This window comes from Macaca thibetana, chromosome 13 (genome assembly GCF_024542745.1).
Source record: "Macaca thibetana thibetana isolate TM-01 chromosome 13, ASM2454274v1, whole genome shotgun sequence".
In the NCBI taxonomy this organism is placed as follows: Eukaryota; Metazoa; Chordata; class Mammalia; order Primates; family Cercopithecidae; genus Macaca; species Macaca thibetana.
Window position 1 is genome coordinate 31,254,720 of NC_065590.1, and position 17,607 is coordinate 31,272,326.

Below are 17,607 nucleotides of genomic sequence, written 5' to 3' on the forward strand. Positions count from 1 at the left end.
CAAAATAACCAAATGTCAGCTGGGCACAGTGGCTCACACCTGTAATCCCAGCACTTTGGAAGGCTGAGGCTGGTGGATCTCCTGAGGTCAGGAGTTTGAGACCAGCCTGACCAATATGGTGAAACCCCATCTCTACTAAAAATATGAAAATTAGCCAGGCGTGGTGGCATACACCTAATCCCAGCTATTCAGGATGCTGAGACAGGAGAATCGCTTGAACCCTGGGAGGCGGAGGTTGCAGTGAGCTGAGATCGTGCCACTGCACTCCAGCCTGGGCAACAGAGCAAGACTCCGTCTGAAAAAAAAAAAAAAATAAACAAATGTCAACAATATTAGGATAGATAAGCTGTGGCATATCCATACAATGGACTATTACACAGCAATAATAATTGACTACAGTTACACAGAAGAACAATGTGGAATTATAATACAAACATATATTAAGCCAAAATAAAAAGCCAAGCACAAAACAATAGAGATGGTATGATTTCAAAAGTTCAAAAACAGACAAAACTACATCATAGTGTTTGAGTATGTGTGCTTGCAGTAAAACCATATTTTTAAAAAAGCAAAGAAGTGATTACTGTAAAAGTCAGAACAATGATTACTTCTGGGGACACGGAGGGTAAAATGATTGAAAAGGGGAACAAAAGAGATTGCTGGGATGCTAGCAATCTTCTATTTCTTAACTTCGTTGGTGGCTGTGGAGGGATTTGCTTTAGGAGGGATTTGCTTTATGGTAAGTTCTTGAACTGTACATTTTTGTTTTGTGCATTTTTCTGTATGTGTGTTATGTTTCATATTGAGTGAAAGGTTTTTCGTTCAATGCCTCGAATGAGAAACCCTAGTGAAGGCATTGAAAAGAAGCTTGGATTTGTTAGAAAGCTGACTAGTTGGACTAGAAGGAAAACTCTAGAATTCTTCCTAGATCTCAAAGGCGAGGGATTTAAAATGAAGAAAGGCACTCATAACCACCCTCTAAATTGACCTTCTTTGACATTGTTTCCTCTTAATGCCTATAAATTGCCATGTATATTGACCCTAACTTGATCTCCATTCCATGAATAGCTTGTGGTGGGTTAGCGCAGTATGATTTATTTCACATGATTCCTTTCACCTTGACCTCCTTACAAGACCTAACTGAAAATCACCCATGCCATCTTAGTTATTGTGAGTAGTGCAGCAGTGAACCCTGGAGTGTGATTATCTTTTAGAAGTCCTGATTTCAATTCTGTTGAATAAATACCCAGAAATGAGACTGCTGGATCACATGGTAGTTCTACTTTTAACTTTTTGAGGAATCTTCATATTGTTTTCCATAGGAGCAGTACTGTTTTGTCAATTGAAGGATGAATGGATAAAGGAAATGTGTTGTATAGAGAGGAGGGAATATTATTCATCCTTAAAAAATAAAGAAATCCTGCAATATGCAACAACATGAATTAACCTTGAGGACATTATGCTAAGTGAAATAAGCCACCAAGAAAGAAAAGCACGGTGTGAGTCCACTTATATGAGGTATCTAAAATATTCAGACTCATAAAATCAGAGAGTAGAATTGTGGTTTCTAGGGGCTGGGGAAAGAGGAAAATGACAAATCACTAATCAACTGGTATAAAGTATCAATTGTACAAGATAAATAAGTTCTATAGACCTGCTATACAACATCGTCTTTATGGTTGGCAATATTGTATCTTACACTTGAAAATGTGTTAAGAGGATAGACCTCACATTAAGTGTGCTTACCACAATAAAATACATTTTTTAAAAAATCGCCCAGCCCAGGCCCAAAAACTCTGTAAATACCCTGCCTTATTCTTTCGTTTTCAGATACTTACATGATTCTGTCAAGGTGGTGTTCTTTCTTACTGTAGTTAATCTTATAAACTTGACTTTGCTTGATCAATAGGTTTTTCTGGTGGTCCTTGGGGTATCTGACAGTTAATCAATAGATTAGTTCAGGCACATAAGAGTGACAGCTCAAAGACATCTATTCATTCTGAAAAGTAGGATCTAAAATTGAGAAAATTCTCAATACTTGGGATTACAGGATATCATTAAGTATTTCCAATAAACCAGATCCTAGGGCTAATGTGGTTCCTCACACCTGACCTTTGGAACAGGATCCCATGTGTTTCGTGACCTTCTGGTTCCAGTGCAGGGCTCCTATCATAGCAAGTGCTTAAAAAAATAGACGCTGAAGAAGTGAAAGCACAATTAGTTTCATATTTGTATGAATGTGTTTCCATAGTAATTTTTTAATTTAAAAAATGACTTATAAACATGACTTCCCAAAATTTTATCCTCTAAGAAAGTTTTAAAGAGCCTGGCTTAAAATGAAAATATATTCATTGCTCAGCTCTATAATAAGCAAGGAGGCAATTTCCATGAGATTATTTGATACAATCCTTTTATAAGGAGCACATTTCTCACTAGAGGGAGCTCAGAATCCACCATTAAATGGCAAGACAAGCTAAATAAAATGTCACTTCACTTTAGGGAGAAAAAAGTCTGTTTGGATAAATATGACATTGATTTCCAGAAGTTGGAAATGTTTTATATGCCAATTTTTCCCATTATTAACCTCTGCAATTCTAAACGACATAAAAGGGGAATAATATAAACTCTCATAATGATCAGCCAATTAATTAATAAGCTAATATTATAAATAAGTACAGTGTAGGGCAAATAAAAAGATACGGCATTATCTCTACCTGCTTGATGATGAAGGGTGGTAGTGAAAATCCTAGTATTCATGAAAACAAGAAATTATATAAGGCAGTGGTAAATACGGGTATCTGGAAAAGCTGTTTGGAGAAATACAGTTTTGCTCTTTGCCCTTTTCCTGTGCCCACAGGTAACTCCCGGAGCATCTTCTCCTTTAAAGTTGCACCTTCTTGGGTACATTTGGGAAAAGGGGCTATCTCAAACCCACTCCTAAGCCAGCATGCTCAGTAACCTGCTTCTCTCCTGTCATCCACTCCATCTCCTCTGACACCCTCAGCTCAGAATCGTGGAGCCACCAGTTCTTCCTCATCCACCATCTGACCTCAGCTGCCAACTCCTTCAATCTCAACAGCAATGTTAAGACTGTATTTGGAGGCTGGGTGCAGTGGCTCACGCCTATAATTCCAGCACTTTGGGAGGCCAAGGCAGGCGGATCACCTGAGGTCAGCAGTTTGAGACCATCCTGGCCAACATGGTGAAACCCCATCTCTACTGAAAATACAAAAATTAGCTGGGTGTGATGGTGGACACCTGTAATCCCAAGCTACTCAGGAGGCTGAGGCAGGAGAATCGTTTGAACCTAGGAGGCGGAGGTGACAGTGAGCTGAGATTGTGCCACTGCACCCCAGCCTGGGCGACAGAGCGAGACTCCGTCTCAAAAAAAAAAAAAAAAAAGATTGTATTTGGAGCAAAGTTTTACTAAATCCTTGGAAGAAAACTTCACTGTATCTTAAAAGCACTTCATCCCATTCTCCCTTGTAACTGGGAACTTCTCACTGACCCTCATTTCTCTCAGATTCCAGAACTACAACAGTCCCCTACCCTCCACCTCAGATTCTGAAGTTTTTCTCCACCCTTTGAAATTCTTCACACTTCTCTTTTTCCTAGGCTAGAGTTCCAAAATCTACCATGCAGGTATATCCCAAATATTATATAGTATATATACTAAAAAGCTATTCCTGTTTTATCTGAAATTCAAATTTTACCAGGTATTCTATATTTTTTCTCAATCTGGCAACTATCCCTCAGAGTCATCTCGCTGCTTTCCCTGGGGACACAGGAGAGAACTCAGGATTCCTCCTCCTTTATTAAACAAGTTATCTTTATTTCATCCTCTCCCACCCAGGCAATACCCAGAGAAAATCACTTTTCTCACTTCTTTCCCTTAGAACAAATATTTGATTTCTGTTTTATATAGCAGAGTATTTTCTATCTCCGTCATATATTACCTATCTCTTAACATGTTTGCATTTAACAAGTTAGAGTGACTTGTTTTCCAGTTTTATTTTCGTGAGTGAACACAAATGTTTCAGAATTGCCTCATCCAACCATTTAGTTCATTGTGTTCATGTCAGCTGTGCACTAAACACTACACTAGGTACAGGATATCAAAATGCGTAAAAGCAGGGCTCTGTCTGGGGAGGCAGTGTCTTTTAAAATGGTGAAGTAAACAACGAGTCCACATTAGCAGATGGCTCTGAACTCGGTTGAGAACAGTAAACTCTGCCTAGCGTTTACACATTTTGGTTTAACACAGTTTGTGAGTCAGTGACTTTTGAAGGGAAAGGGCCTTCTAAAACACCAACACCACACTTAGACTGTCCTTAAGTAAACTGCTCCCTTTTAAACAACACTGGGAGTGAATTCTGTCCTGCTGACCACCTTTCCAATTGCAACAAACAGCTAAAATGATTTTAGCTGGCAGATAACCCTTTTTGAGGAGGTGCAGACAGAGATCCCCTTATGGTGAATAACTTCTACACTTAACCTTACTCACTGTGAATAGATTCTTAGTTTTCCTTTCGGGGGGCTGTTTAGGTTTCTAAATTTTGAGGTGTCTAACGTTTACATGCTGTTACAATCTGATATGAAGTTCATCAATGATTAAGTTATTTGGACAATTTTTTAAGACTTCTTGAGGGTGATTAATACTTCTTAGTATCTGCTCTAGGACCTTGCTATTTAGAGTGATCCTCAGACAAGCATCCTTGCCTTCACCTGGGAGCTTGCTAGAAATGAAGACTCTTGATTCCTACACAGAGCAGCTCAATCGGTATCCATATGTCCAAACTATTTCCACGTGCTTTGAAGAACATTAGATTTTATGAGCACTAGTCTAGGGCTTAGCATGGTGCCCGTGCTAGCAGGTGTATAATAAATGCTGATTGAATTGTACAGTATATTAATATGTTTCCTTAAGAGTGCATAATGGAACACTGAATTTGTCTTCAATTACAGTCATGATCATCTTCCTCATTCTCCTGTTTCAAAATGCTAGTCTTAGCTGGGCATGGGGGTACATGCGTGTAGTCCCCGATCCTCAGGAGGCTAAGGTGGGAGGATCACTGAGCCCAGTAGGTCAAGGTCGCAGTGAGCTGTATTCGCACCATCGCACTGGGTGGCAGAGCGAGACTCTGTCCATAAAATAAAATAAACTAAAAATTATACTCTCCTGTTTGGTTTAGCACTAACTGCAGATGTATAGTGTAATTTGGAAAGATGTTCTCCTCTGCTAAAGGAGAATAGAACAGTATCCATGGCAGAACTTGGGAATTCTGCATGGAAAGATGGCATCTGAAAAGCACTGGACCGAATAGAACCCACTTCTCCATCCCCAGTCTTCAAAGTTTGTTCTAACTACAAGGAGCACTTGGTCCATGATAGGAAGCTGTTCTTTCAGATACCATGAGTATCTCTATTCTCCAGAAATATCCTTTTCACGCCATTTGCCAATTTTCTAAAACAAAAAAATCAAGTAGCCCTCTAACTTTACCTGGATTTAAAAAGAGAAGCCTCTCTTTATAATAAGACATTAATAAATTGTGACTAACTGATAATACTGTATCATATAATTTCCCAAATTTACATCAATGAGTTTCAGTTTATTGAGAAAAGTCAAGAAAAAAGAAAAAGCCAAGAAAAAAGAAAAGCCAAGAAAAAAGAATTCTGGGGCAAGATCAATCAGAGAAACTTTGCTTCTTCTCTATTCCTTTGGTGAAATATAGTCAGTGATATGATGGTAAATGTTTAATGACTGGATATCTGGGAGAAACACCCAGACTTCTCAGGTCTCCCAATTTATATGGTATAAGTACTCCCATTATGACTGATTTCAAGCTGCAAATATGACACCACTAAACATGGAGTTGGTAACAGGTGTGCAGTAGCTCAACATTATATAGTATTTCTACCATACAGATACAATAGACATAAACCTCAATGGCACAGATAACAGTAAGAGTTAGTAGCAAAAGGAAGTGTTGAGTTTTGAGGATTTATTACCTTTATTCATAATATCCTTTAAGTAGTAAATTTATACAATTTAATGTTTAATAATGACTGCATTAACTGGCTCCTACAATTTCTGAACATTTTGCAACCAGCCGTCCAGAGTCCACAGGAGCTGACTCCAGCTCACCACTGAAGAGTATTTCACAGCTCAGACATTCCTGAGGAAAGGCTCTAATTGGTCTACCATGGTTCTGATATCTCTTTTGACCCTGTTAGCCATGTCCCAGGAGGTGAATGTAGCTACAGAAACCTAATAGAAGAGAAATTTCTGGAAGAAAATTGGCTTATTGGTGGAGTATACCCCCAAAAACATACTACAATGCCCATTTTATCTATGACTCTATCTAAAGTTTAGCCTAAAGCTGCTTCCTTATATATTCTAAGTCCTCCAACCAATTATTAAAATACTATTCCTATGAGACGGCCCAAGCAAGAAATGTTTTTGAGCAACTGGAGCATCCATAGTCAGTATAAAGAAGATTGAGTTGGTAATGGTCATCTGTGATAGTGGTTTCATACCTTTGTGAATGCATGCTCTTTTAGGGATTTTTAAAAAATTTATTATCTCAGCACTTTTTTAGGTGGACATCTCTAAGTTTTGACATTTGCAAAGAATGTAATTTCTGGTGTACTGTACATGTTGGGACTTACTTTTATAAAAATTATATTACTCATTTAAATGTATATAATGTAACCTAAACATTGAACCTATTTAATACTCAGTATCTCATTTAATAAATGTACAAACCATTTGCATCATTGCTTTTTTTCCTTGAATTCATATTTCTATTCCCTACATTTTACCTACTGAAATATAGTTTATACTTGAAAGTCTTTCATTGATCAAATTATAGAAATCAGCTTATACTTGAAAGTTCTTCATTAATCAATCTATGTTTTTCCATAAAAATGTATATGTAATGTATAATTATATATGTTCTGGATTTAGTTATCTTTACAATTATTAATGAGAAATTAGTCAGCTCTGCTGGAAGTCAAGACCATACTGCAGCTCTAAGAAGTATTTTGAAGTGATTGCTACTTTATACTAATGACATCCAAACTCCACTTCCTTCCTCTGTTCCTCCTACTTCTTTAACAGGATTACTGAGGTACCTAATTGTTAAACTATCTAACTTCTTGACATTATATAATACAAATCTGGCCCTGCTTCCCTTAACTCTCCTTAAAATCTAGCACAAGCCCAAATCTTAGAAGAAACTCCATTCAACTCCCTCTTACCAATACACCGTGGTTTCCTTGGTCTGTGCTTTCCTCTGCTGGGGCAAGCTAAATAAACCTAACTTTGTTTGACTTGGTATTCTCCTGGTAGCCTTTAACTGGTGGTTTCAACAATAGTATACACTTAACGCAATATAAATACGTCACTTTTTTTTAAGCAAAGATAATATTTGTTGAAAATGCATGTCTTGGCTGGGTGCGGTGGCTCACGTCTGTAATCCCAGCAGTTTGGGAAGCTGAGGTGGGCAGATAATTTGAGGCCAGGAGTTCAAGACTAGCCTGGCCAACATGGTGAAACCCCATATCTACTAAAAAATCTACAAACAATTAGTTGGGCGTGGTGGTGCACGCCTGTAATCTCTGCTACTTGGGAGGCTGACAGAAGAATCGCTTGAACTGGGAGGCAGAGGTTGCAGTGAGCAGACATCATGCCACTACACTCCAGCCTGGGCAACAGAGCAAGACTGTCAAAAAAGAAAGAAACATAAAAAGAGAGAGAGAGAGAGAGGGAGAGAGAGAGAGAGAGGAAGGAAGGAAGGAAGGAAGGAAGGAAGGAAGGAAGGAAGGAAGGAAGGAAGGAAAGAGAAAGAAAGAAAATACATCTCTTAATGACAAATATAGCTTCTCCCATATTAGTTCATGCATCCATGGATATTACTTATTGCTAGAACAGTTATTATTGTCAATTATGCTGTTATATTTTAATTTTGTTATGTAAGTGCTGAGAAAACTTTCTACCTACGAAAAAGTGTGTCTTTTCAATATCAGTCATTTTTCAGAATTCCTGAATTGTATGCAAAAATCACATTAATTCATCATCAAAAATTAGTTTGAATGGTCAACTGACTATCGGATTTGGTCTTCCAATTTTGTTGAAAGCAAAACATTGGAAACTGCCTGGTTTGCAAGCGGATTGTAATGAAAACATTAGTTATTTGTCATCTAGACAACAAAATGTCGGATGCTGCAGAGATTTTTACACATGGCATGTACTTTAGTATATTCAGGAGGGACACAGAATTATGCCTCTCCTTTGGAAGAAGAAAAGAACACTATATTTGTCAAGGCAGCATGAATACAGCGGTTCTCAGTCAAACCAGTTTTAGCAAGAATGCATATGGAAGCTGTTAAGTTTAGCCTAAAGCTACCTCCTTATATATTCTAAGTTCAGCCTAAAGGTTTCTCCCTACCTAGTGAACTAGAACCTAACTGGATGTGTAAATAGACTGCAACCTACTCTTGTGCCAAACACCAAGTTTTAGCAAATCAAAGCTGGCCAACTGTTCAAATCATGTTCAAATAAGGCAAACACTAAGCTGTAACCAATCTGGCTGTTTCTGTACTTGACTTCTGCTAAAAGATAAACTTCAGCTGAATTAAATTTAAAGGAGTTTAATTGAGCAATGAAAGATCCGTGAATTGTTCAGCCTCCAGAATCACAGCAGATTCAGAGATACTCCAGGGATGCCTAGTGGTCAGAACAAATTTGTAGACCAAAAAACAAACAAAAACGGGGGGGTGTGGAATTTATGTACAGAAATCGAAAGTGAGGTACAGAAACAGCTGGATTGGTTACAAGTTGACGTTTGCCTCATTTGAACACAGTTTGAACACTCAGCAGTGTATCAGTGGTTTAAGTATGGCTGCTGGGATTGGGCAAGACTGACCTAGTTAACCTAATTTAGGTTTTCAATCTTGTCTACCTATTGTGAAAGGAAAATCTGGGGGTCCCCAAACTACTAAGCTAAAGGAAAAAGTAAAACTGGGAACTGCTCAGGGCAAAACCTGCCACTCAATCTATTCAAAGTCATCCCTCTGCTCACTGAGATAGATGCATATTCTGATTGTCTTCTTTGAAAAGGCTTATCAGAAATTCAAAATAATGCAATTATTTGTCTCTCACCTTCCTGTGACCTGGAAGCCCCCTCCCTGCTTAAGTTGTCCCCACCTTTCTGGACGGAACCAACGTACATCTTACATATATTGATTGATGTCTCATGTCTCCCTAAAATGTATAAACCGAAGCTGTGCCCCAACTACCTTGGTCACATGTCATCAGGACTTCCTGAGGCTGTGTCACGGGCGTGTGTCATTAACCTTGGCAAAATAAACTTTCTAAATTAGTTGAGAACTGTCTCAAAATTTTGGAATTCACACTGTTAAGTTAGGTTAACGTTCCTCCACGAGGACTCAGATATAGAAGTACAGAGTCCTTCTAACACATATTTAGTTCTGTTTTCTGTACCTCACTTTTGTTTTTCCATCCATAAATCTTCCACTAGGTGGCTGGCTACCCTTAAAGCCTCTCTGAACCTATTCTAGTTTAGGGGGCGTGTGATTTGCTTAATTAAACTCTGTTTAATTTGTTTACGGTTTTCATTTAACAAAGCTGAGAGTCTGGAGATTTAATCCCTTAAAATATCCACTTCTGTGAAGCCCTTGGAAAGCTTTGTTCTCTAAAGCAGAGGCAGAAACGTCGTTGAGCACGGAACCAACTGCAGCAAGATGAATTAAATGAACTGGATGAATTGCTCTAGATGTAGACAGTCAGAGGCATCCAAATAACAATAGGTTTTACCAAAACGATCAATCACTCAAAATTTATGGTGCAGGCTTCCTTTCTGTAGACAGAGCTTAATGAATATAGTACAAATTTGCCTCAGACAATAGCCTTTTTTTGTTTTTAGATACTTTCCTTAAGGGTGAAAGCATTTAACCAGGACTAACCAGGACTTCTCGTGAAGTTCTGTTGCCTGAGAGTAGTCGTTTGATTTTTGCTAGTCTGTATGCATTGTTTATGTACAGACTTTACTGTTTTTCTCTCAGAGGCATCTCCTTCTACCCCGAGCCTCACACTACTGGGGTTTCGTTTGTTTTACATCTTGGTTGGAGGGGGCTCTTTCTCCGGAAAATAAAAGACAACGGATCTGGCTCCAGTCCAGGACGGAGAGCATAAAGCCTAATTCACAAGGAGAGCACGTGAGTTCTGCTCTCCGTGGGACTCAGCCCAGAGAGGCCGTGGAAATCTCTAGATTTCAGTCCACGCAACCTAAACTGGCAAAAGGAACGCTTTGCCTCTCCAGACCCAGACCCCAGAACAGAATTCGGCCAACCACAGCCAAGAAGGCAAATCACGCAGGCGCAGACAGAGAAGCGGGTAGTAGAAGGCTGGCGGACGGGCGCGCGCACTCGGCAACCAGGAGAGGCGAGAGCGCGCGCTGGGGGCGGGCACTGAAGCTCTGGCTTGGGGTTCACCGGGTCATAGGGCTCCGGGCCCTTCGGTCTCGGCCATGGCTCACAGGCCGAAAAGGACTTTTCGGCAGCGCGCTGCCGATTCCAGCGACAGCGATGGCGCCGAGGAGTCGCCTGCTGAGCCTGGGGTGCCGAGAGAAGTTGCGGCCCCAGGTTCTGCGGAGGAAGGGCCGCCCTCTGGAGGAGGCCGCGCGCGGGTGGCAGGACGGCCTCACCGGGTTCGGGGCCCTCGTGGCCGGGGCCGGGTCTGGGCGAGCTCCCGGCGCGCCAAGGAAGCGGCTCCCCGCGCGGACGAACCCCCGCGTCAGGGTGACGCGGGGAAGAAAGGAGGTGACGGCACAGGGCGGGAAGGGGCCGCGGGGTCTCTGGATCTTTCTCCGGGGGTTCTGTAACTTGCTGCCGATCATCAGCCGTGCTAAGTCCAAGTCCTGAAGGTAGTGAGCGAGAAAACAGCTCGAGCACTCGCCCGCTGCCTGCATCTACCTTTTGGACTCCTTGGGGGAGATAAAACAATCCTGTACAGTTGGGAGGCTCTTCGTTTTCACCATCAGATGACTCCACCAGTTATAACTAACACAAGGTTTATGAAGAACCTAAATTGTCACAACAGAATTCAATAATTTCAAATACTATTAAGTAGGCAGAAGTTATATGTACCTTTTAGACACTTGCCCAACTTATCTTTCTTGAAAACATTTAGCCAGAATAATACAAGAATCTAGGTTTTGGAACATTCCCCTTTGCTTGTTTTCTTTTTTCACCAGTTATTTGCAACAACTATTAAAAATAATATATACAACACAAAGAAGCTTGATAGAGATTCATGTCACTGTAGATTGTACCAGTAATGGTGTTAAATATAGTGTCATTTTGAAGTACCTTTGAGTTCTTAAATACAGATGTAAGGCAGCATAAAGTTGTTTACATAAAATGTGCTGCTCTGAGTTTGAATTGTAGCTTAATGAGGAATACGGTTTTTGGTTAGTCTTGAGATCCAAAATCTTCCTACTATTTTTTATTCTCATTAAAGTGATTTTTATTAATTTATTGAGAAGTAAAAATTGTATATACTTATGGCATACAACATGATGTTTGAAATGTGTCTACAGTGACTAAATGGAGCTAATTAACATTTGCATTGCCTTAGGTACTTACTTTTTTTGTGATGAGAACACTTAATATCTACTCTCAGTAATTTTCAAGTATGCAATGCGTTGTTGTTAACTTTAGTCACCGTGTTGTAAAATAGAATTCGTCTTGTCTAATTAAAATGTTGTGCCCTTTGACCAGTATCTCCCCAACCACTCTCAATCCCAGTCCCTGCTAACCACTGCTGGACTCTCTGCTTCTGTGACTTCTGATTTCCACTTTTTTAGATTACATATGCGAGGTCATGTGGTGTTTGTCTCTCTCTGCCTGTCTTATTTCAGGTAACATAATGTCCTCCAGGTTTGTGATCTTCGTGATTTCTTGGTCTTTCTTGTGACCTTCTATTTGTCTAAAGTTTTCATGACCTTTTATATTTGTTTTCTGGTGAAACTTTGTAGATGAACGTTGAAGTAAGGAGTTGCTTTTTCTCTTGCCTTCTAGAATAGTGTTTCTCAAACTTTTTGGGATTTGGACCTCCTTTAGACTGTTAGAAATGATTAAGGATTCCAAAGAGCTTTTGCTTCAGTAGGTTATACCTATCAGTATTTACCATACTAAAAATAAAATTTATTAATTCACTTAAAAAATCTATTACATGTAAGGATAAGTAAGATTTTTGTGAAAAATATTGCACAAAAAAAGGAAGAGTAGCATTGTTTTCAATTTGCAGATCTCTTTAATGTCTGGCAAAATATTAATAGAAGACAGCTGAATTCTCATAGCTGTTTCTGCTTTTAATCTGTTGTGCTCTTTTGGTTTGGTTGAAGTATTTGAAGAAAATATAGCCTCTGACAGATACATGGTTAAGACGAGTACTTAATAACCTTTTTAGATCATTGAAAGTGTTATGCTTTAGTATAACAAAGCTCAACAAGTAATAAACTAACCCTTCTTAAAAGTTAGTTGTGGGCAGGGCGCAGTGGCTCACATCTGTAAGCCCAGCACTTTGGGAGGCCGAGGCAGGCATATCAAGAGATCAGGAGTTCGAGCCCAGCCTGGCCAACATGGCGAAACCCCATCTCTACTAAAAATACAAAAATTAGCTGGGCATGGTGGTGGGTGCCTGTAATCCCAGCTACTCGGGAGGCTGAGGCAGGAGAATCGCTTGAACCCGGGAGGCTGAGGTTGCAGTGAGCTGAGATTATGCCACTGCACTCTAGCCTGGGTGACAGAGTGAGACTCTATCTCAAAAAAAAAAAAAAGTTGCCAAATGGAATCTTAAACCATATGATTAAATTAAATTTGGGGTGCTCTTACATTAAAACTCTGTTCTGTTTTATACTTTGGATCTTTTACTCATGAACGATTGGTAACATCTTGCGTTATTTGGAAAGTATTCTTTAGATGAGTTTGCGGGTCTTACAAATGTTGGAGCATTTTATTGTACAATACCAAAAAAACTCAGTTAGTATTACCACTAATTAATCAGTCTAAGCATTGGAAAGCCGTTAGGTTCACAGTAGAGAATATACGTTTTCCAAAATCTCAATTTTCACTTGAAATCTCTCATTTTGGAAGTGATAGGCAAAACTGGGCTCAAGTTTGAGAAAATGTTTGTCAGATAGCCATGTCTGAATAACCAGTTTGTTAGTCATTCAGGTAAAATGGTGATGCTTCTTAAAAACAATGTCTAGTTCAGCTTGCAACTCAGTCACACAAATGCTTTTCCTTAAGGCAGCCATTGCATTTCAAGATGCAGCAAAAGTGTCTTATGAATACTTTGATTTTGTCACAAAGAAAATTAAACGTGTGTACTCAAGGGTCAAAATTTAATAAAATAACAATTTTTTAATTACTTCATTAAGAGCAACTGGCTTTTTTCTGCCAATGTGAGGTAGTGAAAAATACCATAACCACTACTACAAATTGATTCATTCATGCTGAGGATCTAGCAGTTTTACCCACCACTGCCTTTACTTCATTATATAGATGTCAACATGGTAAAAAGAACAAATAACATGTTATTATTGTGATGAAAGTAGTTTTGATTTTATAGACTCTGAAAGAGTCTCAAGGACCTCCAGGGATTGATAAACCATGCTTTGAGACCCACTGCTTTGGTGTTAATCCACTTTGGAAACAGGTATGGGTTGTCATAAATGGCAATATCTAAGAAAGCTGTGAGCTGCAGCTATTTTTTTTAAGTGTTTTAAGTTTTGATTTTACTCCAGCCTTTTTTTGAACTGTATGTAGGTCTTTTAACTAAGGTAGAAAATTAAAAGTAATGAGTACTGTGTAATCTTATGTTTTAAGGTTACTCATAAAGATTGCAAATTTATTGTGGATTAACAAACCCTTTCTTGTCAGTAATGTCAAGAATCCTTTTATTTTGTTCATTTAATTTTCACAACACCCCTGTGGATTTTATCTTGGTGTTATCTTTGTTTAACAGATTAATTGAATTTAACAGACTATTTGACTTTCCAAATCATGCATTGAAAAGAAAGACCCATGGTTTAGTTTTTTTTTTTTTTTTTTTTTTGAGACGGAGTCTTGCTCTGTGCCCTAGGCTGGAGTGCAGTGGCGCGATCTCAGCTCACTGCAAGCTCCGCCCCGCCGGGTTCACGCCATTCTCCTGCCTCAGCCTCCTGAGTAGCTGGGACTACAGGCGCACGCCACCTCGCCCGGCTAATTTTCTTGTATTTTTCGTAGAGACGGGGTTTCACCATGTTAGCCAGGATGGTCTCGATATCCTGACCTCGTGATCCGCCCGCCTCGGCCTCCCAAAGTGCTGGGATTACAGGCTTGAGCCACCGCGCCTGGCCATGGTTTAGTTTTGACCAAAGTGCTCCTTACAGTATTTCTTGCCACCAGCCACTGAAATATGGCATACTATAAAGAGAGCCTAAATTCTGAAGTTGGATGGGATTAGATTGAAAGCCCTGCTTCTCCATTTCCTGAGTTGGTGTTCTCTATCCTCCCAATCCTTAATGAACTCATCAGAAATAGTATTTACTTTATAGAATTACAAGTATTAAATAAGTCATGTAAAACAGCTTTCAATGTGCCTAGTACATAGTATACATTAAATATTTTTCTTTTCTACTTACAATCATTACTTTTCTAAATATTCAGTTTTGTCTCTTTTTTTTCTCTAATGCCTCCTTCCCTCTTCTCATTGCATCCTTTTGGAAATATATTATTAGATGCCTAGTTAATACAAATAGGGTCTTTGTACACTTAGTAGATCATTCAGTTGCTTAAGAAAGACAAAGTTGGAGGAAGAACAATATGTCTACTTTAATATGTGGAGTAGGATTAAAACACCATATTATACATATGCCATGTGTTGTTCAGAATTTCAATTATTAATTACATTATTTTGACTCTTTTTTGTTATATTTTTTTAATGTCCTGTTAGAATCCAGAGTCCTTGATGTGTCCACAGATGAAAAGGATGAAATACATCACTCCTCAGAAAGTAAGGATGATCAGGGTTTGTCTTCTGACAGCTCTAGCTCTCTTGGAGAAAAAGAACTTTCATCAACAGGTTAGTAATTTGTATGATTTTGGTTAAGAATTTTATTTTTAATATAGTATTTTTGATATAGTTATTAATAACATATTAAAAACTCTGGTGACGTATGGGGCAAGTAGGTCATTAAGGATGATTGTCAGAGTGCCAAAATTGACTGCTCATTTTTATTACATTTTAACATGCACAGGTCAGACAGCTTATAAGTAGCAGGGCTAGGATTCAAACCCAGTCTGTTCTAGAGCCTGTATTCTTCTTAACCACTGTGCTATGCTGGGTGATTGATACTGATACCTAAAGGATGGTAAGAATTTCTCAGGGAGGATGTTTCAGGTATAGGATGTAGCATATCTGAAACTCTAGGGAAGGTATGTGATATGTGCAAGAAGCTAAAAATAGCTCTGTTTGGCTGAAAGTATTTGGGAATTTAAGGAAAAGAAGAAAACAGGAAGGACAAGTTGGAGTCAGATGATATAGGGCTTAGAGAACCACTGAAAATTTGATACAGGTGACATGAATGTTTTTGTGTCTTAGATCAGTCTAGTTCAGGGGTGGCAAATCTGGCCCACTACCTATTTTTGTAAACAAGGTTTTAGTAAAACACAATCACAGTCTTTCAGCTACTCATTATTTGTGTGTGCTTTTGCACTGCAGTAGCAAAGTTGAGAAGTTTCGTCAAAGACCCTATGGCCCACAGAGTCAAAAATATTTATCTGGCGTCTTACAGAGCTTTATAACTTGTTTTGTGCTGTGGAGTCCTTTTTCAGTCTAGAGAAGCCTAAGATCCCTTCTGAGAAAATAAAATAAAATACATAGCTTTGTAAAGGAAACACGTTTTAGTGAAATAAAATTATTAAAATATATTTTATAACGCTTGTAATATAGTAATAAGTGCTTCTTTATTAGTCTATTAAATAACAACAACCAGTAGCTCTGTAACCTTGTAATTTTGTTTTTTCTCCATGTATGCAAGGTACAGAAATACTAAGTGATTAAGCTAATATGAAGAACTGAAATCTAGTAAACGGTTAAAGCCTTGTCTAGATTCTAGATACAGTGCTATTCAGTAGAATTTTCTGTGGTTTGGATAAATTTTCTGTCTTCACTGTCCATATGGTAGCCACTGGTCACAAGTGGCTATTGAGCTCTTGAAATGTGGCTATAGTGAGACTGATAAATTGAATTTTTAGTTGTATTTGAATAGTCACATGGGGCTAGTGGCTACTGTACCAAACAATGCTACTATAAAAGATGGTGGATTAGACCAGTTGTGATGGCTCACATCTGTAATCCCAGCACTTTGGGAGGCCTAGGCGGCTGGATCACATGAGGTCGGGAGTTCGAGACCAGCCTGGCCAAAATGGCGAAACCCTGTCTCTACTAAAAATATAAAAATTAGCCGGGCATCGTGGCACACACCTGTAATTCAAGGGGCTGAGGCAAAAGAATTGCTTAAACCTGGGAGGCAGAGGTTGCAGTGAGCAGAGATCACGCCAGTGCACTCCAGCCCAGGCGACAGAGCAAGACTCCATCTCAAAAACAAACAAAAGAAGATGGTGGATTAAACAGCATAAGGCAGTGGTTGTGAAGTGTTGGCAGCACTGCCCCCACCTAAGGAGAGAGGGCAGTGTTTGAAAATGTATGGGATTATTTAAATGATTACAGTGGTTGAGTTGTTGCTGGCACGTAGTGCCCTACAGGCAAGGATTGATAAATGTCTTACAGGAGTGCATAACAGTTCAGCAGGGTGAATTGCCCCTCCCCCACTGATTAAAAATTGAAAACTTGTCCTGTGAGGAACACCTGAAAGTTCGAAGGACTTACTGGCTGGAGAAGAAAAGATGGAGGAATGTGTTCCTTTTAAGGGCTGGCATGTGGAAGAAAAGCATTTATTTGTGTTTGGAAGGAATATCTGCCTCGAAATAGTCCCTCTAGCAGAGGCTGCTTGTTATTAATAGAAGATGATAATTTACCTCTCAGCCCTAGATGATTGTATATCAGATAGGATGATGTATGTGAAGAATTATTCATAAGTTATAAATTTGTAAAAACATGATGTGTTTATTATTGAACAATATGCTGACATTATTGATTCATCCCTTGTCTGCTCAGCATCTGCTGTGTGAGAACCCTTGAACTAGGTATTGAATATGCAGAAACAGGACAGATGCAATACTCTTCCTTGAACTTTTACTTCTTTATTTTCACTTGAGCGGTTACCTTTATGTAGCACTAATATCTTACTACTGTGTCCCATTGCTTGTGACTTACTAATTAAACCCTATCAAGTCATCTGCAGGAAAATCACTTCCAAAATAAGAATTTCTGTGTCCATATTCATACACTTGAGTATTTGAACCTAATTGTCTTATCTTAACCCTGCCTGCACATTAAAATCCTCTAGGGAGCTATAAAAACATACTTTGCTCAGCTCTGCCTCAGATCAACATCTGAATTGCTGGTATAGAGGC

At 39.1% G+C, this 17,607-nt stretch overlaps 1 protein-coding gene across 3 annotated transcripts in view; it reads left to right on the forward strand.

Moving 5' to 3' along the window:
• The first annotated feature begins 10,425 nt into the window (after nt 1-10,425).
• The window catches only part of GCFC2 (GC-rich sequence DNA-binding factor 2), a 49,180-nt gene continuing 41,998 nt past the window's right edge, over nt 10,426-17,607 (forward strand). For 2 of the 3 annotated variants that reach the window (XM_050754301.1, XM_050754302.1), the window contains exons 1-2: nt 10,426-10,842; nt 15,023-15,151. In XM_050754301.1, the coding sequence (XP_050610258.1) occupies nt 10,551-10,842; nt 15,023-15,151 (421 nt within the window). In that variant the 5' untranslated portion in view covers nt 10,426-10,550. The other variant, XM_050754303.1, reaches the window with a different exon arrangement.